Raw genomic sequence first — 25,781 nt, 5'->3', positions numbered from 1 at the left:
GGAGTTCTCTTCCACTCTTCCATGATGACATCACAGAGCTGGTGGATGTTAGAGACCTTGCGCTCCTCCACCTTCCGTTTGAGGATGCCCCACAGATGCTCAATAGGGTTTAGGTCTGGAGACATGCTTGGCCAGTCCTTCACCTTTACCCTCAGCTTCTTTAGCAAGGCAGTGGTCGTCTTGGAGGTGTGTTTGGGGTCATTATCTTGTTGGAATACTGCTCTGCTGCCCAGTCTCTGAAGGGAGGGGATCATGCTCTGCTTCAGTATGTCACAGTACATGTTGGCAATGCATTCATGGTTCCCTCAATAAACTGTAGCTCCCCAGTGCCGGCAGCAATCATGCAGCCCCAGACCATGACACTCCTACTACCATGCTTGACTGTAGGCAAGACACACTTGTCTTTGTACTCCTCACCTGGTTGGCGCCACACACGCTTGACACCATCTGAACCAAATAAGTTTATCTTGGTCTCATCAGACCACAGGCCATGGTTCCAGTAATCCATGTCCTTAGTCTGCTTGTCTTTAGCAAACTGTTTGCAGGCTTTCTTGTGCATCATCTTTTTCATAACATCACTTCCGGGTACTTGGCGGCAAATTCAAAAAAATGACAGCTTTCAAAACAGCCAAACTTGGCATTTTGAATGCTTTTAAGTGCAGATTAAAAAAAAATTAAAAAAATATATATTTTTTAAATGTACGAAGATATCGGCCCATACTGTGTCGGCCGATACCGATACGGGATGACCAAAATATCGGTATCGGCAATAAAAAACTGATATCGGTCGATCACTAATTTAAATGCATGGTTTAAAGTCCTGCACACTTCCACTCATACAGCTCTTCCCTGTTTCTTTGTACAATGATGTCATTTACAAGCACCTTGACTTTGCAGGGTGATTGTCATGGTGTCACCAGACTCGTTATATACCAAAATTAGAAGCTTACCGTGATGGACTCTGTGGTGGCTCGGTGTGTTCAGGATCAGTTCCAGTGGACCCAAATTATTTATTATCTGTAGAGAAGATCAAAATGTGAAATTATCATTATTATTATACAGGATTTATATAGCGCCAACAGTTTGCGCAGCGCTTTACAATATGAGGGAAGACAATAAAGTTACAATACAATTCAATACAGGAGGAATTGGAGGGCCCTGCTCATTAGAGCTTACAATCTAGAAGGGATAAGCAAAAAATGTAACAATTAACCACTTGCCTACTGGGCCAATTCTGACATTCCTCTCCTACGTGTAAAAATTATCAATTTTTGCTAGGAAATCACTTAGAATCCCTAAACGATATATATGTTTTTTTAAGCAAAGGACCTAGAGAATAAAACTATGGGTGTTGACATTTTTTTATATTGCACGGTATTTGTGAAGCAATTTTTCTAATGCAGATGTTTTGGGAAAAAAAAAACACTTTAATGAAGCTTAGTGAATACTAAATTGTTTGGTAAAATATAAAATATGATGTTATGCAGAGTAAATAGATACCAAACATGTCAAGCTTTAAAATTGCGCACAACCTTGGAATGGTGGCAAACTATAGCACATTAAAATATCCATAGGCGACACTTTAAAAGCCTTTGCAGGTTACCAGTTTGGAATTATTGCTCTCACTCTGACATTCGCGATGATACCTCACTCACACGTGTGGTGTTGTTGTGATCACTGTTTATATATGCGTGTGGGGCCAATGCCTGCGCTGACCCTTGTGTGTGAACATGGGGGGGGGCGTGAGTGCTTTAACCACTTCCATACCGGGCACTTTCACCCCCTTCCTGCCCAGGCCAATTTTCAGCTTTTAGCGCTGTTGCATTTTGAATGACAATTGCGCGGTCATGCAACACTGTACCTAAACCAAATTTATGTCACTTTTTACCCACAAATAGAGCTTTCTTTTGGTGGTATTTGATCACCACAAAGTTTTTTTCTTTTTGGTACACAAATAAAAAAAGACCGAAAAGTTTGAAAAAAATAAAAAGTTTTTTTGTTTATGTTATAAAATTTCGTAAATAGATACGTTTTTCCTGCACTGATGAGCACTGATGAGGCAGCACTGATAGGCACTGATGAGGAGGCACTGATGGGGTGGCACTGGTATGCAGCACTGATGGGCACTAATAGGCAACACTGATGGGCACTGATAGGCAGCACTGATGGGCACTGGTAGATAGCACTGATGGGCACTGATAGGTGGCACTGATTGGCACTGATAGGTGGTACTGATCGGCACTGATAGGCAGCACTGGTGGGCGACACTGATAGATGGCAATGATGGGCACTGGTGGGCAGCACTGATAGATGGCATTGGTGGGCAGCACTGATAGGGAGGGCACCACTGGCAGGCTCCGTGAGCCCTGATTGCCATCCCTGGTGGCCATGGAGGGCATCCCTGGTGGTCATGTGTGGGCATCCCTGGTGGCTCTAGTGACACCCCCCCCCCCCCCCAGGGTCTGCACTAATCAATGCTCTGATTACCAGCACAGACCTTCCCCCCCACCCTGTGATCAGTGAGTAATTAGCAAAAAAAATGCTTCAAACTCACTGATTCCCTGGCTGCAGCACAGATCGTCTCTTCCTCTCTTCACTGACAGGATCTGTGTAAGGAGAAGAAGAGATCACAGCCGTTACAATGGCTCTATTTACATTACATGACGGCTGTGATTGGACACAGCCATCATGTGATCAGGAGGGCCAATCACAGGGCCCTCCTGCCAAAACTTGTTGCTATGTGTCCGAGGGACACAGGCACATCGAGATCGTGCCACTGCGCGTGCCCATGGCAGCGCGATCTCGCTCCTTCTGCAGGACGTTCAGGAACGTCCGATCAGAAGGACGAGACTCCCACCCGGCCGTATATGTACAGTGGCCAGGTGGGAGGGGGTTAAAAATGTTTTATTTTTAATTTTTTTACACTATTTCTTTCATTTTTTTTTTATCACTTTTATTGCTGTCACAAGGAATGTAAACATCCTTTATGACAGCAATAGGCAGTGACAGGTACTCTTTATAGAGAGATCTCACTAACTGGCCAGTAAGCACAGCACCGAAACTGGAAGTGGCGAAATCTTGACTCCACAATCACATGGGAGAGCTCAGTAAACCCGGCAGCGGGGGGGGGGGGGGGGATTGGGCACCTGTAAAAGTAATCCAGCTGCTGCTTAGCTGCTCAGATTACTTTTACATAACAGAGAATAGCCAGCCCTAAAAAATGATCCGGGAATATGGTTTTAGCCTCAACTGTGATCCCAGTATAACCTCTAAAGCCTTATATGTACATACGGCGGTAGGGAAGGGGTTAAAGCAAAACTTCCTTGGAATGTCTAAGGCTCTTCTCACACTGGCATTAAAAGTAGATGTTAGAAGGGTATTTTCAGTGCCCCTCAAACACATAGTAAAGCATGGGTGTCCAACCTTTTGGCTTCTCTGGGCCACATAATATATACTATAGTTAAGGTATATAAGTAATAAAATGCAGCCGCGCTCTTCCCGCCCATTCAATGCAGCCTAAACAGTACTAAACAGTACTAAACAGCCTAAACAGTACCCATCTAATGCAGCTTCACCAGTGCGTGCCCATCCAATGCAGCTTGATCAGTGCCCATCCAATGCAGCCTCACCAGTGTGTGCCCATCCAATGCAGTTGCAGCCTCTGCCTACAGTTGGTTGGAAGCCGCTGTGGCCTTGCCCCTGACTCGACTTCCTTCCTCCCCAGAAAAAATAAAAATTGTCAGGGGGCAGTGGGCCGCATTGGCTACAGTTCCGGGCCACATGCGGCCCTCGGGCCACATGTGGCCCTCGGGCCACAGGTTGGACATGCCTGTAGTAAAGCATTCAACAATTGATAATATGGACACATGGAGCTGTTCACATGATCAAAGCATGAAGCGTATGTGTTGCGTCATGTTACGTTGCTGAGCTTCAAATACGAAGGTACACATCGAGTTTGGAAGCAATTCTCAGGAGCATCTCAACTTTTTCCATTCAAGTCTATAGTAACGCAACATAAATGTGCTGGCACGTGTTGGCGACGCATTTTTTGCGTGTACACAAAAAAGGAAATAGGAGTCTGGGGGTCAAACGCGCATAGGGCATTTAGGAAGCATTTTTTAAATTGTGGTAAACCCTCAAATGTGCAAAACAGCGTGCACATATCCGATGGGAGACATTGCATGTGATTCTCAGCGCACTGCTCTGCAAATCACATGCAATGTCTGTGCATTGCGAATTCAGCCATACAGATTGTATGGCTGAATTTGCATTGCAATCGGACCAAAGTCGCACAGGATCCTTTTTTGGGGCCGCCCCAGAATCGGATTGCATGGGTGTTCACACCTATGCGATCTGATTCATGTCTGAACTGACAGTTCGCACTGCGATATGCGAACTGATCTGGGGGTGTCGTTAATTTTGTATTGACACCCCCAGTGATTCGCATATGGCAGTGTGAACTGCCTGCGGGTCGAGCGCGATGCGGGATCCCACAGTGAATTCGCAGGGGTCCTGCATCACATATGTGTGAACCGGGACTAAGACGTCAGCAAGCCAAGACATTTTGGACAATTTCATGCTCCCAACTTTGTGGGAACAGTTTGGGGATGGCCCCTTCCTGTTCCAACATGACTGCACACCAGTGCACAAAGCAAGGGCCATAAAGACATGGATGAGTGAGTTCGGGGTGGAGGATCTTGACTGGCCTGTACAGAGTCCTGACCTCAACCCGATAGAACACCTTTGGGATGAATTAAAACGGAGACTTCCAGCCAGGCCTTCTCATCCAATATCAGTGCCTGACCTCAAAAATGCACTTCTGGAAGAATGGTCGAACATTCCCATAGACACACTCCTAAACCTTGTGGACAGCCTTCCCAGGAGAGTTGAAGCTGTTATAGCTGCAAAGGGTGGGCCAACTAAATATTGAACCCTAAAGACTAATGCCCTGTACACACTATCAGATTATCTGAAGACTTTTGTCTGCAGACTTACCAAAACCATTTAATATGAGGTCAAACCTAAACACTTTCAATTTGTATGCAATCCGGCAGGCCCTTGCACTACATAGAAAAGGTAAATCTGAAGACAAAAGTCTTTAGATAATCTGATAGTGTGTACGGGGCTTAAGACTGGGATGCCATTAAAGTTCATGTGCGTGTAGGCAGGCATCCCAATACTTTTGGTAATATCGTGTATTAGAAAGGCTCTCACAATCCGACATTTCCACTTATTTACACAGATGGACAATGGCCGCCATGTTTGCTCAGTAAGGCCTCCGTTGGGGGGGGGCATGGGTAGCGGGAGGAACAAACAAGCATTAATGGCCATCTCCCCAGCCCCGAGCTCTGCAATGCTGGAGATAAATACTGATTGTTGCACGCCAACTGTTTTTCTATGTGATGAGGCAGTTTCACACGTCAGTGAACATGTAGCGTGCAGTTTGCCAAATTTCCATGCTATGGTGAAAAAGGAAAATATTTGGAGATTGGAAATGAAACACTCTCAGCGCGTCGGCCATGTTAGGATAACACGCAGCTCTGAAGGGGGGAGACTGCAAGAAGCCGGAGGGATGGCAACACGAAAGAGGATTTTCTGCTACATTTCACAACTTTGTTGATGCGCGATAAATTTTTAAGATAACTTTATTATTAGACAAAACATGTTAGGGACACAAGCTCAATTTGATATTTTATAAATAAATTCTAACAAACTGTGATTTTTATTTAGGAAACCAAAACAAAGTGAAAATTCAGCGTTTCCCAAAAGTCACTATACATAAGGAAAATGTAAAATTGTAGCTTATATTTTATATATTTATTGCATACATTTATATTTATATACATTTTTATATATTTATTACAAAATATTATTAACACTTTATTATTAATTAAAAATATTAAGAATTTAAAATATACAGTAATATGAGTTTGTTACCTTTTCCTATGTATTAAGATTTTCAGGATATCCTGTACTAATATTAGCTACAGGAAGTAAAGAACTTTACACGGGGAAAGACCCTTTGGGGCGTATTTTTAAAATAGTGAACGCAACATTAGGTGAATGTTGTCAAAGAATGCACATGAATCAGAAATATTCACCTGCAGTTAATGTTTGATTCACTGCTTTATAAATTTGCCCCTAAATGATAACTCCCAATTTTTTTTTTTCAACATCTGGGTAATCTGTGTACATTGTGAGGATTTTAATAAACCTTTTTGCAGATCTACACCTTTTTCTGTTTTAAAAAAATAAATTTCTTTATTCATATTTTTTTTTTTTTTTTTTTTAGGAAATGATTTAATTATTGAATATTTCATATAATTTGAATATTTATAGTTTCAGACATCAGGTGGAACTTTACATTTACCATGCTTTTTATTAAGTGTAGTATTTTAGTAAGGGAGGGTTATAACCCCTGACGGGTCTTTTTTGCCATCTGTGTCCCATAGAGGAGATTTCCTTTCACTTCCTGTCCTGTAGCCAAAACAGGAAGCAAGAGAAAAAAAGCCTTCAAAAGTGAGGGACTAGGGATGAGCTACAAGTTTGAGTTGAACATTGGCTATTTGCTCATTGAAAGACAGCCAGGGGATTTGAACCCACAGCCCTCTCTCATTGTAAGACTGGTATTCTACCACCTATGCCACTGTTAAGCCTGCTTAAGGTGATTGCACTCTACCTAACTTTTATCTCATCCACTGTGTGTAGGGCTAGATAGGAGTTAGTTAGGTAAGGAAAGTGTGTTCAACCTCAGCATACTTGATGGTGGCGTAGATGGTAGAAATTCCAGGCCTGCAATTGCGAGGTTGTGGGTTCGATTCCCTTAGCCAGTGGGTGATTTATAAGTGGAATTCTACAAATATTAATACATTGCTGGCAGGGAGAGAAATTTTTACTTTTTACAGTTTGTTGAGATCAGATAGTGCAGCGTATACCACAAAGTTTTATATATATATATATATATATATATATATATATATATATATATATATATATATATATATATATATATATACACATACAAATATATATACATCAGATTATGTCAGTATTGCTGAAAAAAACAGCCAACATTTATGCTTATCCAAGAACACAGCTTGGCTGGCCAGGATGCAGGTGGGGGCAAGCGAGGGCCCCCCCCTCCTAAACCATACCAGGCCACATGCCCTCAACATGGGGGGGAGGTGGGTGCACCTTGCCCCAATGTTGATGGGGACAGGGGTCTCTTCCCGACAACCGTGGGCTGTGGTTTTGGGGGTCTGTGGGGGGAGGCTTTTCGGAATCTGGAAGCCCCCAGATCCCAGCCCCCCTATGTGAATGGATATTGGGTACATTGTACCCCTACCCATTCACCAAAAAAGTGTATAAAAAAAATAAAGACAAAAGCCAGTTTTGGAAAAGTCCTTTATTAAAAAATAAAAAAAATAGTGTCCCCCGATGATCAAGTCGCCTGCCCGAAAAATAGGAAAAAAAAAAAAAGAAGCTCCTGCTTCTCCGGACGCCTCCCACGCTCTGAGCTGTTTTAATTGTGACAACTTTTTATAGGGATCTGACGTCACAAGCCGCCCCACAATGCACTGCTCAGGGGCAATGAATAAATTACTGACGTCATGCAATTTATTCACTGCACCTGAGCAGTGCATTGTGGGGCGGCTCGTGATGTCAGGTCCCTATAAAAGAGCTGTAAAAATCAAAACAGCTCAGAGCGCGCAAAGCGTCCGGAGAAGCAGGAGGATTTTTTTTGTTTTTTTTTCTATTTTTCGGGTGGGTGACTGATCATCGCAGGACACTATTTTTTTTATTTTTAATAAAGGACTTTTCCAAAACTGGCTTTCGTCTTTATTTCTTTGTAGACTTTTTTTGGTGAATGAGTAGGGGTACGATGTCCCCGATATCCATTCACAAAGGGGGCTTCCAGATTCCGATAAGCCTCCCCCCGCAGACCCCCCCAACCACAGCCCACGGTTGTTGGGAAGAGACCCCTGTCCCCATCAACATGGAAGCAAGGTGCTTTGGGGGCATGTGGCCTGGTATGGTTCAGGAGAGGAGGTGCTTGCCCGCCCCCACCCCCATCCTGGCCTGCCAGGCTGTGTGCTCGGATGAGGGTCTGGTATGGATTTTAGGGAGAAACCCACGCCATTTTTTTTTTAATTACACTTTTTAATTACATTTTTTTCCCCTACCAGACCCGAGGGATTTTGGGGAGGACTCCACGCCGTTGTTTTTTTTTTTTTTTTCATTTTTTTATCTGTATTGCCAGGAGCTGACAATACATTACAGCCACGAGCAAGTTTAAATTACATTATTTCCTTTAGAAATGTGAGTTTTGCTGCAGCAGGCTACATACATCGCACAGAGGCGCCACTTTACAGGCACATTAAGGGGGCCCCCCAGGCATGATATTTAAAGGAATTTTTCATTTTTATTGTTTCACTTAAAGCATTATTAAAATAACTGCTCCTGTAAAAACAATTGTTTTAATACATTTTTTTTTCATTGATTCATGTCCCCCAGGGCAGTACCCAGGTCCCCATACACTTTTTTGGGCCAATAACTTGCATTTAAGCGTTTAAAATGAGGACTTTAGATATTTCATGTTCGTGTCTTATAGACTTTAATGGAGTTCGCATGTTCGCTAGAACTTTTTCCCTGTTCGAGATGTTCTGGTGGGAACCGAACAAGGGGGTGTTCGGCTCATCACTATGAGGGATGGTGTCACCAGAACTTGTGCAATTGGCGAGCCAGGGAAGGAATCTGCCGGCAATGGAAAATTACGATACAGCTTGTCCCCGGTCATCTCTATGACTCTCGGAGGTCAGGCGTGACGTTATGACGTCACTTCCGGCCAGGCAGTTGTAAACACTGCTGTGTATTCGTCTGGAGAGCCTACGATCTTTTTTTTTTTTTTTTAACTCAGGATTTTCAGCCTAATGGAGAGATGTGGGGACTTATAGACCCCACATCTCTCCATAAAGAGGACCTGTCATGCCCTATTCCTATTACAAGAGATGAAGTCTTTTATCCTCTTCTTGACAAAAAGATTTTTCCCCTTAATGACCAAGCCATTTTTAGCTGACAATTGCACGGTTGTGCGACGCTGTACACAAATAAAATTGATGTCCTTTTTTTCCTACAAAAATAACTTTCTTTTGGTGGTATTTGATCACCTGTGGGATTTTTATTTTTTGCGCTAAAAAACAAAAAAGTGCGACAATTCTGAAAAAAAAAAACAATATTTTTCACATTCTAACATATAACATTCCCGATAAAAAAAATTTAAAAATCCAAATGTTTGCATGATTTCAGGCCAATTTGTATTCTGCTACATTTTTTTGGTAAAAAGAAAATCGCAATAAGCGTATTTTGATTGGTTTGCACAAAAGTTATCGCGTCTACAAACTAGGGGAAAGATTTATGTCATTTTTATTTATTTTTTTTACTAGTAATGGCGGCGATCTGCGATTTTTAGCGGGACTGCGACATTGCAGTGGACAGATCGGAAACTCTTTTCTATTCCAAAAATTGCTGCGCAAATACCATATGGGATAAAAAGTTGCAAGGACCGCCATTTTATTTCCTACGGTCTCTGCTAAAAAAACATATATAATGTTTGAGGGTTCTGAGAAATTTTCTAGCAAATGATGGTTTTTACATGCAGTAGAGCAATGCCAGAACTGGCCCAGTATGGAAATGGGGTAAGTTGGCAAAACTCCTCCCATAAGTCATCCTATCGCTTGCATCAGGCCTGAAGACTCTTGGGAGAAGTACTGAGGAACGGTGCTGTGATGTCTTCAGGAAGCTATGTACAGCACCTCCCACCAGCCATGATTTGCCTGCATTGCATAGAGAATCACAAAGGCCCAATGATGACATCAATGGGTTTAAAATAAAATATCAAATGAAAACGGAACAGTTTTATTTAAAAAAAAAAAAATGATTAGCATGTTATCCAGTTCCTGCCCGCCCTTTAGCAAAATGACGGCTGGGAGGAACTTCCGTCGATCGGGCTGAATGACATATGAGGAGCCGATGACTGATCAATGTACCAGGTGACCACTGTGGCCAATCACAGCACTTCACATAACAGTTGTAAAAATCCATGGCTTCCTTTCATGCCCTTCATTGTGTACAATTGTGTTGCTAGCTGTGATTGGTCAATGTGATCGCATGATATCAACAGGGCCAATCACAGCCCATCTGTACCATGTGATTAGCTCTGGCCAATCACAGCTAATCAAAACAAAACAGACTGAATGAATCAGTTTCATTCAGTAAAATTCTTGCTTATAGCAATGAAATCCACTGCTATAAGCAATCATAATGTGGTAAAAAAAAAATCCCGATTACTTCCTAGAGTAGTACAATATTACCATGGTAACATTATATTACTCTAGTCAGAGTGTGTTAAAAAAAATCATAAAAAAAGAAAAAATGTAATACAATAAAAATAAATAAATAAATAAATAAAATGTATCCTATTTTTTTTTTTTTTTATTCAAACTGTCACCAGTCAGCATCCTTGATCACCGCCACATTAGTTATATGATGACACTACTGCACTAGTGACAGTATGTAAAAACAAAATGAAGTTTTTTTTTTTTTTTTTTTAATTTCTTAATTGTCTAAAAAATTATGACAAAAATTATGACAAAAAATTACTGCAAGAAATTTGCCATGCCTCTTACTAAATAACTTGAACTGTCTGCTTCCAAAAAGGGGTAATTTGACACTTTTGGGCCTCAAGAAAGGAGATAGGCCATCAGTTAATCAGATATCCAAAGAGAAAAAGTGACCGCACTCAAAGGCAGATAAACTTGAAGTGTTTATTCCCAATTGTAAAAAACAACAACGGTGCATCGAACAGACATGGACACGATGGGGAGCGATCGCGGGTGCCCGGCAGCAATCGCATCATAGGGTTTTGTCTGGTCAGCATAGGCCAGTACAGGAGCTCTGGCAAGGCTCTCCTTCAGTCTCCAGAAGGCTTGTTCACACCTGGTGTTTCTGCGATCCCGTGAATGCCGCCGGTCCCGCAGATTATTTTCCCCTGTGGCGAATGGGGGCGCGTGCCCCCCACTCGCCATTCCCGTGAAGTGACGTACAAGTACGTAGTTTCGCAGAACGAGCCGACCTGCCACAGTCAGTGCTGTATTTTGACCTAGGCCAATAAGGCCCAGGCCTAGGGCAGCACTTTGCAGGGGGGCATCAAAAAATCTGCGACCTGCAAGAAAATAAAAACAGCCTTCTCCCGCCTCCTATACGAAAAGGGTCCCCACCGGCTTGCGCTATATGTTTAGTATAGTGCCAGTCTAATGGGGCAAATTGGGCCGGAGGGCAGGTTCCAGGAGGCAAATCAGTCTGGCAGCCCCATAAAGCTGTCACACTGTTATCTGTGGGTATGATAATACCAGCCGGTGAGGACATTCAGACAGACCGCAGGCCGCAGACCACACTTAATACAACTGGCCTGACGGCCGCCAATGCTGATAAGTGTGGCACTGCCTACCCTCCTCCGCCCCCAGGTATGGCAGGCATCATGTCAATAATATAATTTTATTTCTTTAAACATCCTTGTCCTTGAGCGAGCAGATTGAATTTTATCATATACAATTAAGACAATATGTCACTGGGTTAGTAAGATTACTCCTATCTTATAAGATATTTGGACTTGTGTTTGCTGCCACTGATTATTTCACTTATTTGTATAATGACTCCGGACTTCCTAATAATTATACAAATAGGTGAAATAATCCTAAAATTACATTTAGTGGCACCAAACACAAGTCCAAATATCTTAAAAGAAAGGAGTAATTTTAATAATCCAGTGACATGAGGCTGTACTAATGGGCACTGATAAGGCTGCACTGATGGCCTCTGAGGGGTGGCACTGATAAACTGCACTGATGGGGCTTCACTGATAAGGCAGCACTGATATGCTGCCCTGATGAGCATTAATATGATGCTCTGATGGCCACTGATGAGGCGACAATGGTGGCTATTAATAAGCTGCACTGATGGGGCTGCACTGATAAGGCAGCACTGATATGCTGCACTGATGGGCACTGATATGCTGCACTGATGGGCACTGATATGCTGCCCTGATGAGCATTATTATGATGCTCCGATGGCCACTAATGAGGAGACAATGGTGGATATTGAAAACTGCACCAATGGCTGCACTAATGGGCACTGATAAGCTTCACTCATGGAGCTGCCCTGATATGCTGCACTGATAAGGCAGCGCTGATATGCTGCACTGATGGACACTGATGAGGCTGCACTAATGGGCATGATGCGCCACTGATAAGCTTCACTCATGGAGCTGCACTGATATGCTGCCCTAATGGGCAATGATATGTTGCACTGATAGGCACTAATAGGCTGCACTGATGGCCACTGATGAGGCTGCACTGATGGGCACTAATATGATACACTGATAGGCTGCACTAATGGGCACTGATAGGCTGCACTGGTGGCCACTGATGGGGCTGTACTGATGTGCAGTCATGAGGCTGCACTGATGGGCACTGATAGTCTGTGGTTGTGGTCTGTGGTTTACAGATGACAGGGCGGGTCATAAACAAGAAGGGGTGTGGCCTTTACAGGAAGGGGTTGGTCATATTTAAATTCGTTTAGTCAGGCCTAGGGCAGCACAAACCCTAAATACACCCCTGGCCACAGTATTTGTACAACGGCTGGTCGGCAAGTGCTTAACCTCTCTGGCGCGGTATGATTATGGTCAGGAATTATGTACCAAAAGCGGTACAATTTTTGGATATTTATAATATATATACATATATATATATATATATATATATATATATATATATATATATAATAAAATATAAATATATTATAAAATATAAATATTATATTAATAATAAATATATTATAAAATATAAATATTATAATATATATAATATATATAGTATATATTAATAATATAATTTATAATTTACAATTTATAATATTTGATATTTTTCTGATACTAAGGTGATACAGTGTAATCCTCTCAGATTACACTGTATCACCTCCTTTTTATGTGTTTGTGTTTTGTGCAACATTTGAATTTCCCTACCAGTTCCGCTCCCATGCACCATTGCTGCAGGGAACGGAACCAGGAAGTCATCAGAGCGACTGAGGGCGCGGCAGGGATCTCGGCGGCGATCACAGCAATGGGAGATCATTGCTGGATCGCCAGGAGAAGGTAAGGAACCCCGCTGCAGGCTCTGCACATCTACCCTAGCATGAAAAACCACCCCGAGTCACGCTCGGGGGTTACAGCTAAGGGAGTTAAATACCACCAAAAGTAGTTGTGTGAAAAAAATTATACAAACTTCGTCTGGGTACAGTGTTGCAGGTTTGAGTAAAAGATTGGTTCCGTGGCCAGTTAGTACTGCTCTTGGATGTGATTGGTAAGGAACGGCGGATGGCGGTGGGAGAGCCTTTCCTCCTGGGTTGAATCTGGCCTTGCAAAAGGCTTGTCCCCAGTTGAAGGTAGGTTCACCCTAAGCTGTCTAAAGTTCTGATGCCTCCTGGTAGGATAGGGCTACACCGGGTCTGGCCTTTGGGCCGAGATAGAAAAAGCCCGTAGTGTATGTGCCCCTGGGGTGGCAGCCCAGGGGTGCCTTAATTCTCACTGGTGAGGGGCAGCTCGCCTTGAGTTTTTCGGCACCTTGGTCACTGTACCTAAACACTTTTTCAGCACCTGCCTCTTGGGCAAGGCCTTTTGGCTTCGACCAGAGGAATTTTTATTCCGGCCGGAAAGGCCTGCCTTTGCATTCTACACAAGGGCACTAATTCACCTCTTCACTTCCCCTTCCGCACCATTTTTGTTTGTGTGTGCATTTTCTTTGTAGTGTTTGTCACTTCACTATCACTTTTTTTTTTTCCTGCACGATGAGTACGGTGTGGGTCTCTGGGCCTACCTTGAAAGTCTTGGGAGGGGGTGGACATGGCCTTCTGGCTTAGTTCGCCCTCTCTCATGGGGTCTCCCTTCGGGGGAGCCCCACCCAGTACTTGGGGTGGGTTGTTTCGGCAGTCCCCCTGGAGAATGGGGTTTGCCAGGTCTCGGCCAGGCAAGCCATAGGAAGTACCTCAGTCCCTGTCAGGAGTCTTGCGCCCCGGGGGATCAAGGTATAGGTCCAACCTCTTCGGAGGCCAGACCATTTTCGCACACCCTGTGCAGTTTTTGTGTTTCTCACGTTTGCGTGTGTGCACTTTTTATGCACCGGGTGAAGTCTTTTGAGTGTGTTTCACACGCTACGGGCTTTAAAGTAAAAAAAAAAAAACAGTGTTGCAAGTTTGAGTAATTGTCATTCAAAGTGCAACAGTGCTGAAAGCTGAAAATTGGCCTGGGCAGGAAGGGGGTGAAAGTGCCCGGTATTGAAGTGGTTAATGAGGGGGACAGGAGGGAAACAAGGGGAGAAAAAGTATACGCAGGTTAAACCTCAACTTTATTTTATTTTTTAACCCCTTCCGTACCGCGTCATGTAAAATGACGTCGGCACAAATCCTTTCTCGATCCGGGCCGACGTCATATGACGGCGCCCGGATCTCCCCGCTACTGCGCGCCCCCGGGGGCGCGCAGCGCGGCGATCGGGGGTGAGGCTCGTCCCTCGGACTGAGCCCAACCCCGATCAAGGTAAACAGCCAATGAAATTGGCTGTTTACCACGTGATCGGCTGTGTCAATCACAGCCGATCACATGAGCGGCTCCAGCGCGAGCCGCTCGTTCCTTCCTTAATGCGCGCCCCCGGGGGCGCGCAGCGCGGCGATCGGGGACGAGGCTCGTCCCTCGGACAGAGCCCATCCCCGATCTAGGTAAAGAGCCAATGAAATTGGCTCTTTACCACGTGACCGGCTGTGTCCAATCACAGCCGGTCACAAATGTCATCAGAGAACACGGTAACTAGCTGTCACCGTGTTCTCCTCCTCACACACTGATCCTGTGTGAGGAGGAGATTGTGGTAACAGCTAGTTACCAATCATAGTGCACCCCAACCACACTGATTGCCCCCCCCCCAATAAAGAGCACCTGTCACTAGCCCATCAAAGTACCCGAGTACCTGTCACCAGCCCATCAGGTACTCAGATGACAGGTACTCGGGTACTCTGATGGGCTGATGACAGGTACTCTGATGGGCTGGTGACAGGTACTCGGGTACTCTGATGATGGGTACTCGGGTACTCTGATGACAGGTACTCGGGTACTCTGATGACAGGTACTCTGATGGGCTGGTGACAGGTACTCGGGTACTCTGATGACAGGTACTCGGGTACTCTGATGACAGGTACTCGGGTACTCTGATGACAGGTACTCGGGTACTCTGATGACAGGTACTCGGGTACTCTGGTGACAGGTACTCTGATGGGCTGGTGACAGGTACTCGGGTACTCTGATGACAAGTACTCGGGTACTCTGATGACAGGTACTCGGGTACTCTGATGACAAGTACTCGGGTACTCTGATGACGGGTACTCGGGTACTCTGATGACAGGTACTCGGGTACTCTGATGACAGGTACTCGGGTACTCTGATGACAGGTACTCTGGTACTCTGATGACAGGTACTCTGGTACTTTGAGTACCCGTCATCGGAGTACCCGAGTACCTGTCACCTACCCAACAGAGTACCCGAGTACCTTCCACCTGCTCATCAGAGTACCTGACACCTGAAGTACCCGAGTACTTGCCACCTGCTCATCATTACCCATCACTACTCATCAGTACTCATCAGTACCCATCACCTATTAGTATCAGTACTGATCATCCGTACCCATCAGTACAGTATCAGTATCACCTATCAGTATCAGTACTACTCATCAGTACCTATCACCTGCCTGTCACCTGCCCATAAGAGTACCCGAGTACCTGTCACCTGCCTATCGGAGTACTCGAGTACCTGCCACTTGCTCATCAGTACCAGAGTACCTGTCACCTGCCCAGCAAAGTACCCGAGTACCTGTCACCCTTCATACAGCCACCATGTCTAAGTCCAAAAAGGTTAACATACGTCGTCCGTTTAAACCTAAATACCGGTGTTATGGCAGCAGATAGCTGCCATAACCCTGGTATTTTTTTAAACGGTGGACGGTTGGCTTTCCGATAAGGGTGGTCCCAGCGGCAGATTCGCCGCGGGATCACCCTTCCGGGGTGGCGGAAGAGGTGCCCCCCCCCCCCTCCCGCTGCATTCTGGTCCTTTTCCCCGCTTACCGGACCCGCCGGCAGCGGGGAAAACGATCCGGTCCCAGATCCTCACAGACAGGATGTCGAGTGAGGGCAAGCTTGCCCTCACTCGACTCTATGGTCTTGGAGGACCGGAGCTACGGCAAACGTCGTTGCCTAGCAACCAGTTTAAAGGTCCCTTTTTTTTTTTTCATTTTATTTAATTTTTTTTTAATTTTTTTTTTTTATTTTTTCTATCTTTTAGTGTACTTGTGAGATCTGAGGACTTTTTGACCCCAGATCTCACAAAAAAGAGGTCCTGTCGTGCCTTTTTCTATTACAAGTAATGTTTACATTTCTTGCAATAGAAATAAAAATGATCAATTTTTTTTTTTAAAAAAAAACAGTGTAAAAATAAAAAATAATAAATAAAATAAATAGTAAAAAAAAAAAAAAAAAAAAATTAAAGCGCCGTGTCCCCGCGAGCTCGCGCGCAGAGGCGAACGCATACGGAAACCCCGCCCACATATGTAAACAGTGTTCAAACTACACATGTGAGGTATCGTCGCGATCGTTAGAGCAAGAGCAATAATTTGAGCCATAGACCTCCTCTGTAACTCTAAGATAGCAACCTGTAGAAATTTTTAAAATGTCGCCTATGGGGATTTTTAAGTACCAAAATTTGTCACCATTCTGTGAGCGTGCGCAATTTTGAAGCATGACATGTTGGGTATCTATTTACTCGGCGTAACATTATCTTTCACATTATGGAAAACAATTGGGCTAACTTTACTGTTTTCTTATTTTTTAATTAAAAAAAGTGATTTTTTTTCCCAAAAAATTGCGTTTGGAAGACCGCTGCGCAAATACGGTGTGATAAAAAATATTGCAATAATCTCCATTTTATTCTCTAGGGTCTCTGCTAAAAAAAAAATATATAATGTTTTGGGGTTATAAGTAGTTTTCTAGCAAAAACAACTGATTTTAACTTGTAAACACCAAATGTCAAAAATAGGCCTAGGCAAGTGGCTAGGATGCATGATGATGCTCCTTGGATGTTTAGGCCCCTCTATATGGCTAGGCTGTGAAAAAGTCTCACACATGTGGTATTGCCATACTCAGGAGGAGTGGCAGAATGTATTTTGGGGTGTCATTTTTGCGATGTACATGCTATGTGTTAGGAATATCCTATAAATTGACAACTTTGTGTAAAAAAAAAAGTTTTTATTTTTTTCCCACATTTTCCAAAAACTTGTGGAAAAAAATGACATGTTCAAAGGACCCATAATGCCTCTTAGAATATACGTTGGAGTGTTTGCTTTCCAAAATGGGGTAATTTTGTGGACTTTTCCATTGTATTGTTGCTCTAGGGCCTTGAAAAGTGTGATAGGTAGTAAAAAAGTTTTATGTGTATTTATGCTCCTAAAACGCCTTATGGTGCTACTTGGACGTGGAGTCTCTTTTTGTGGCCAGGCTGTGTAAAAGTCTCACACATGTGGTATCACCATACTCAGAAGGAGTAGCAGAATGAATTTTGGGGTGTCATTTTTGCTGTGTACATGCTATGTGTTAGAAATAGCTTATAAATTGACAACGTTTTGGGAAAAAAAAAGAAAAAAAAATGTTTTCTTCATTTTCCCAAGAATTGTGGGAAAAAATTATAACTTCAAAAAACTCACCATGCCTCTTACTAAATACCTTGGACTGTCTACTTTACAAAAAGGGGTCATTTGGGGGGTATTTGTACTGTCCTGACATTTCAGGGCCTCAAGAAAGGAGATAGGCCATCAGTACATCTGGTGTGATCAATTTTCAGTAATTGGTACCATAGCTTCTAGACTCAATAACTTTCACACAGACTAAATAATATACACTAATTTGGGTTAATTTTACCAGAGATATGTAGCAGTATAAATTTTGGCCCAAATGTATGAAGAAAAATTAATTTTTTGCAAAATTTTATAATAGAAACTAAAAAAAAGTGTTTTTTTTGCAAAATTTTTGCTCTTTTTTTGCTTATATCACGAAAAAAAAAAACCCCAGTTGTGATCAAATACCACCAAAAGAAAGCTCTATTTGTGTGAAAAAAATGATAAAAATTTTGTTTGGTTACAGTGTAGCATGACTGAGCAATTGTCATTCAAAGTGTGAGAGTGCTGAAAGCTGAAAATTGGTCTGGGCAGGAAGGGGGTCTAACTGCTCTGTATGGAAGCGGTTAAAACACCCTTGAGGACACTTTCTTATTTTTTCATCTTTGGCCATCCAGGTAAAATTAAATTCTGAATGCAGAAAAATAATAAAGAAAAATCTTTATGAACCGCACCCAGTGCCATTACTTTTATTTATGAATGACGTTAAAAAAAAAAAAAAAATAAATCGGAATTACCTGCAAGATATAATACATATCAATTGGTTACATTTATCAGTCCAATCCTGCCCTGGCTTCTTTTTTTTTTTTCTTGGCAGGGAACGCCATCTGAAATGTTTTCCCCTATCAGGGTCTAAGCGGTTACAAGATACAGACACATGTTCCGCCAAGGAGGAAAGAGTTTGATATTAGACAGATTTAACAAAAGAATGTTATCTAATTGAGACCAACTGGTCTCATTGTTCCTTATAAACTTAGCAATATATTCAGTAAAAGGAGCAAAACCCAACAGATGTTTCTCTTTAAGGGAGTCAGACAAAGATTTCTCGTACGCCATAAATCAGGTCCTACCCCGAAAATTTCCAGGACAGTGCCCGAGGCGAGGAACGGCATTACGATAAGGAATGGCGCTCACCTCGGTGTGTATCCAAAATTGGTAGAGGAGATTAAACTGAAGATGGACGGCAAACACTGACGGAGGGATGAGAAGAGCCATCGGCCAATAGAACATCTGGAAATAAAAAAATAAAACACATTTATTTTCTACTTTCTGCTACAAAACACATCCAATAAATAAAATTAAAAAAAATAAAAAATCTAATTTCTTTACACATTTAGGCTAAAATGTATTCTGTTACATGTCTTTGGTAAAAAAAAAAAAAATGTGTTTTTTTTTTAATTTATGTTATTTTTTTCACACAAATAGAGCTTTCTTTTGTTGGTATTTGATCACCTCTGGTCTTTTTTATTTTTATTTTATAAACAAAAAAAAGACAAAAAAATTTTGAAAAAAGCTATATTTTCTGCTACAAAACATATCCAATAAAAAAAATGTTAATAAATCAAATTTCTTAGGCCAAAATGTATTCTGCTACATGTCTTTGGTAAAAATAAATGTGTATATTAATTTTTTTAAATTTGTGTCATTTTTTTCACACAAGTAGAGCTTTCTTTTAGTGATATTTGCTCACCTCTGGGCTTTTTTATTTTTTATTTTCTAAACAAAAAAAGACAAAAAAAAAATGTGAAAAAAAGCTATGTGGATAGCAAACACAAACGGAGGGATGAGAAGAGCCATTGGCCAACAGAACATCTGGAAATAAAAAAATAAAACACATTTATTTTCTACTTTCTGCTACAAAACATATCCAATAAAAAAAAAAAAAAAAAATCAAATATCTTTACATATTAAGGCCAAAATGCATTCTGCTACATGTCTTTGGTAAAAAAAAAAAAAAAATTTGTATATCAATTTTTTTAAAATTGATGTTATTTTTTCACACAAATAGAGCTTTTTTGGTGGTATTTGATCACCTCTGGGCTTTTTTATTTTTTTATTTTATAAACAAAAAAAGACAAAAAAAAATAGAAAAAAAGCTATATTTTCTACTTTCTGCTACAAAAAAAAATATCCAATAAAAAAACATTTTAAACAAATGAGAATTCGCTATTGTCACACGGATCCTCCTCCCGGCCAATCAGGGAGCGGGTCCTCCCGCTTCCTGATTGGCCGAAAGGCAAACACCGTGCCATTGGACGAGGAGGAGGCGCCGCGGGAGGACTGAAGACTCGGAGACGCATGGAGCCGGGGACTGAAGAGAAGCTGCGAGAGAGGTAAGTGCGGGGGGATCGCTGGCACTCTGCAATTGGGGGCAATGTGTGGCTGGCACTCTGCAATTGGGGGCAATGTGTGGCTGGCACTCTGCAATTGGGGGCAATGTGTGGCTGGCACTCTGAAATCATTGGGGGCAATGTGTGGCTGGCACTCTGAAATCATTGGGGGCAATGTGTGGCTGGCACTCTGCAATTGGGGGCAATGTGTGGCTGGCACTCTGCAATTGGGGGCAATGTGTGGCTGGCACTCTGCAATTGGGGGCAATGTGTGGCTGGCACTCTGCAATCATTGGGGGCAATGTGTGGCTGGCACTCTGCAATTGGGGGCAATGTGTGGCTGGCACTCTGCAATTGGGGGCAATGTGTGGCTGGCACTCTGCAATTGGGGGCAATGTGTGGCTGGCACTCTGCAATCATTGGGGGCAATGTGTGGCTGGCACTCTGCAATCATTGGGGGCAATGTGTGGCTGGCACTCTGCAATCATTGGGGGCAATGTGTGGCTGGCACTCTGCAATCATTGGGGGCAATGTGTGGCTGGCACTCTGCAATCATTGGGGGCAATGTGTGGCTGTAACTCTGCAATCATTGGGGGCAATGTGTGGCTGGCACTCTGCAATTGGGGGCAATGTGTGGCTGGCACTCTGCAATTGGGGGCAATGTGTGGCTGGCACTCTGCAATTGGGGGCAATGTGTGGCTGGCACTCTGAAATCATTGGGGGCAATGTGTGGCTGGCACTCTGAAATCATTGGGGGCAATGTGTGGCTGGCACTCTGCAATTGGGGGCAATGTGTGGCTGGCACTCTGCAATTGGGGGCAATGTGTGGCTGGCACTCTGCAATTGGGGGCAATGTGTGGCTGGCACTCTGCAATCATTGAGGGCAATGTGTGGCTGGCACTCTGCAATTGGGGGCAATGTGTGGCTGGCACTCTGCAATTGGGGGCAATGTGTGGCTGGCACTCTGCAATTGGGGGCAATGTGTGGCTGGCACTCTGCAATCATTGGGGGCAATGTGTGGCTGGCACTCTGCAATCATTGGGGGCAATGTGTGGCTGGCACTCTGCAATCATTGGGGGCAATGTGTGGCTGGCACTCTGCAATCATTGGGGGCAATGTGTGGCTGTAACTCTGCAATCATTGGGGGCAATGTGTGGCTGGCGCTCTGCAATCATTGGGGGCAATGTGTGGCTGGCACTCTGCAATCATTGGGGGCAATGTGTGGCTGGCACTCTGAAATCATTGGGGGCAATGTGTGGCTGGCACTCTGAAATCATTGGGGGCAATGTGTGGCTGGCACTCTGCAATTGGGGGCAATGTGTGGCTGGCACTCTGCAATTGGGGGCAATGTGTGGCTGGCACTCTGCAATTGGGGGCAATGTGTGGCTGGCACTCTGCAATTGGGGGCAATGTGTGGCTGGCACTCTGAAATCATTGGGGGCAATGTGTGGCTGGCACTCTGAAATCATTGGGGGCAATGTGTGGCTGGCACTCTGAAATCATTGGGGGCAATGTGTGGCTGGCACTCTGCAATTGGGGGCAATGTGTGGCTGGCACTCTGCAATTGGGGGCAATGTGTGGCTGGCACTCTGCAATCATTGGGGGCAATGTGTGGCTGGCATTCTGCAATTGGGGGCAATGTGTGGCTGGCACTCTGCAATTGGGGGCAATGTGTGGCTGGCACTCTGCAATTGGGGGCAATGTGTGGCTGGCACTCTGCAATTGGGGGCAATGTGTGGCTGGCACTCTGCAATCATTGGGGGCAATGTGTGGCTGGCACTCTGCAATTGGGGGAAATGTGTGGCTGGCACTCTGCAATCATTGGGGGCAATGCTGTGTTCTGGCACTCTGCAATCATTGGGGGCAATGTGTGGCTGGCACTCTGCAATCATTGGGGGCAATGTGTGGCTGGCACTCTGCAATCATTGGGGGCAATGTGTGGCTGGCACTCTGCAATTGGGGGCAATGTGTGGCTGGCACTCTGCAATCATTGGGGGCAATGTGTGGCTGGCACTCTGCAATCATTGGGGGCAATGTGTGGCTGGCACTCTGCAATCATTGGGGGCAATGTGTGGCTGTAACTCTGCAATCATTGGGGGCAATGTGTGGCTGGCACTCTGCAATTGGGGGCAATGTGTGGCTGGCACTCTGCAATTGGGGGCAATGTGTGGCTGGCACTCTGCAATTGGGGGCAATGTGTGGCTGGCACTCTGAAATCATTGGGGGCAATGTGTGGCTGGCACTCTGAAATCATTGGGGGCAATGTGTGGCTGGCACTCTGAAATCATTGGGGGCAATGTGTGGCTGGCACTCTGCAATTGGGGGCAATGTGTGGCTGGCACTCTGCAATTGGGGGCAATGTGTGGCTGGCACTCTGCAATTGGGGGCAATGTGTGGCTGGCACTCTGCAATCATTGAGGGCAATGTGTGGCTGGCACTCTGCAATTGGGGGCAATGTGTGGCTGGCACTCTGCAATTGGGGGCAATGTGTGGCTGGCACTCTGCAATTGGGGGCAATGTGTGGCTGGCACTCTGCAATCATTGGGGGCAATGTGTGGCTGGCACTCTGCAATCATTGGGGGCAATGTGTGGCTGGCACTCTGCAATCATTGGGGGCAATGTGTGGCTGGCACTCTGCAATCATTGGGGGCAATGTGTGGCTGTAACTCTGCAATCATTGGGGGCAATGTGTGGCTGGCGCTCTGCAATCATTGGGGGCAATGTGTGGCTGGCACTCTGCAATCATTGGGGGCAATGTGTGGCTGGCACTCTGAAATCATTGGGGGCAATGTGTGGCTGGCACTCTGAAATCATTGGGGGCAATGTGTGGCTGGCACTCTGCAATTGGGGGCAATGTGTGGCTGGCACTCTGCAATTGGGGGCAATGTGTGGCTGGCACTCTGCAATTGGGGGCAATGTGTGGCTGGCACTCTGCAATTGGGGGCAATGTGTGGCTGGCACTCTGAAATCATTGGGGGCAATGTGTGGCTGGCACTCTGAAATCATTGGGGGCAATGTGTGGCTGGCACTCTGAAATCATTGGGGGCAATGTGTGGCTGGCACTCTGCAATTGGGGGCAATGTGTGGCTGGCACTCTGCAATTGGGGGCAATGTGTGGCTGGCACTCTGCAATCATTGGGGGCAATGTGTGGCTGGCATTCTGCAATTGGGGGCAATGTGTGGCTGGCACTCTGCAATTGGGGGCAATGTGTGGCTGGCACTCTGCAATTGGGGGCAATGTGTGGCTGGCACTCTGCAATTGGGGGCAATGTGTGGCTGGCACTCTGCAATCATTGGGGGCAATGTGTGGCTGGCACTCTGCAATTGGGGGAAATGTGTGGCTGGCACTCTGCAATCATTGGGGGCAATGCTGTGTTCTGGCACTCTGCAATCATTGGGGGCAATGTGTGGCTGGCACTCTGCAATCATTGGGGGCAATGTGTGGCTGGCACTCTGCAATCATTGGGGGCAATGTGTGGCTGGCACTCTGCAATTGGGGGCAATGTGTGGCTGGCACTCTGCAATCATTGGGGGCAATGTGTGGCTGGCACTCTGCAATCATTGGGGGCAATGTGTGGCTGGCACTCTGCAATCATTGGGGGCAATGTGTGGCTGTAACTCTGCAATCATTGGGGGCAATGTGTGGCTGGCACTCTGCAATCATTGGGGGCAATGTGTGGCTGGCACTCTGCAATTGGGGGAAATGTGTGGCTGGCACTCTGCAATCATTGGGGGCAATGCTGTGTTCTGGCACTCTGCAATCATTGGGGGCAATGTGTGGCTGGCACTCTGCAATCATTGGGGGCAATGTGTGTCTGGCACTCTGCAATCATTGGGGGCAATGTGTGGCTGGCACTCTGCAATTGGGGGCAATGTGTGGCTGGCACTCTGCAATCATTGGGGGCATTGTGTGGCTGGCACTCTGCAATCATTGGGGGCATTGTGTGGCTGGCACTCTGCAATCATTGGGGGCAATGTGTGGCTGGCACTCTGCAATCATTGGGGGCAATGCTGTGGCTGGCACTCTGCAATCATTGGGGGCAATGCTGTGGCTGGCACTCTGCAATCATTAGGGGCAATGCTGTGGCTGGCACTCTGCAATCATTGGGGGTCCTTTCCTGTTCCTTGGGGGGTCCTTTCCTGTTCCTTGGGGGGGTCCTGTCCTTGGGGGTCCTGTTCCTTTGGGGGGTCCTGTCTTATCCTGAGGGGTCCTTTCCTGTCTTTGGGGGGTCCTGTCTTGCCCTGGGGGGTCCTGTTCTGTCCTACAAACACAGGCTGGCAGGCGGGTGGAGGGGGGCGTGCACAGCGGAGTGGCATCATGCAAGACGTCTCACCAGCATAGGGAGAGTGCGCGGCGCGCACCAAGCACCCAGCCTAGGCGGCCAGACCTAAAGCGCATGCGGGAGTGGCGTCACATGGACAGTACTGACTGACTACCTAGCAGTCTGTCCACTGTGTGTCGGGGACCGGGACCGGACAGTGAGGAGGTTCCGGCGGCAGCGCAAGGCAAGGCACTGGCAGCAAGCATATGCCAGCCAGGCCAGCAAGCCAAGCAGCAGCACCAGCACTAATTTTTATTAATGCCATGGGATTAATTTGGGGGTTAATTTTTATTAATGCCAGGTGGGTTAATATTTATTAATGCTATGTGGGTTAATTTTTATTAATGCTATGTGGGTTATGTGGGATATAATAAACAAATTTGATGAATTAATTGTATTGCACACACACACACTCTCTCTCTCGCAGTTTACTGAAAAAGCATATACCTGGCGAGTAAAAATGCTGTCCCCCCCAGATTTGTGTGGGTTCCTACACCCTTGTTCAGGGGGGCAATGGCCACCTGTGTGTGTTTTCTGCAGCGCGCCTTTTAAAGACTGAGCTCACCTTTCCATTTTTTTTTTTTTAAATACGGCAGGATTGATGTAGTTAACCACTTATGTTCGCCCTATAGCAGATTTACTGTTACAGGGCGGCACCTGTGCGCTGGTTAACTTATATGCCTGCGGGTTGCTTTCCTGTGATTACACACAGCGGAAGCCAAACAGCGTATGCAGGGTACCCGATGTCCGCCGACACCCGCCGATCATCAGGCAGAGAGACAGAACAGCGCTCTGTCTATGTAAACAAGACAGATTGCGGTTCTGACAGGAGGGAAGGGATGGAATTTTTGTCTCTGCAAAGCAGGGAATAAATTGCATCTCCTCCCCTAGTAAAAGCACCTCCCACTGTATAGTAAAACACTGGCTAGGCACACTTTTAACCCTTTGATCACCCCTGATGTTAACCCCTTCCCAGCCAGTGTTATTAGTACAGAGACAGTGTATATTTTTTAGCACTAATCACTGTATTAGTGTCACTGGTTCCTTAACCACTTTACCACCGGAGGATTTTCCTGCTTTACGTCCAGGCCACTTTTTGCAAATTGGCACTGCGTGATTTTAACTGACAATTGCGCAGTCATGCAACGCTGTACCCAAACGAAATGTATGTCCTTCTTTCCCCACAAACAGAGCTTCCTTTTGGTGGTATTTGATCACCTCTGCGCTTTTCATTTTTTTTTTCGATATTAATAAAAAAAGAGCGAACATTTTGCGAAAAAAATGACATTTTCTACTTTGACAGTTAAAAAATA

At 44.9% G+C, this 25,781-nt stretch overlaps 1 protein-coding gene across 1 annotated transcript in view; it reads right to left on the bottom strand.

Moving 5' to 3' along the window:
• AGMO (alkylglycerol monooxygenase) overlaps positions 1-25,781 on the bottom strand; it is a 388,184-nt gene that overhangs the window by 208,472 nt on the left and 153,931 nt on the right. The window contains exons 5-6 of the mRNA XM_082259080.1: positions 18,951-19,046; positions 951-1,017 (exon numbers count right to left, since the gene is read on the bottom strand). Of these exons, the coding sequence (XP_082115206.1) occupies positions 951-1,017; positions 18,951-19,046 (163 nt within the window). The remainder of the gene's footprint in view (positions 1-950; positions 1,018-18,950; positions 19,047-25,781) is intronic.

The sequence above is a fragment of the Pelophylax lessonae genome, assembly GCF_965119305.1.
Source record: "Pelophylax lessonae genome assembly, chromosome: 5".
NCBI lineage: Eukaryota > Metazoa > Chordata > Amphibia > Anura > Ranidae > Pelophylax > Pelophylax lessonae.
This window is presented reverse-complemented; position numbering and strand designations above follow the sequence as displayed.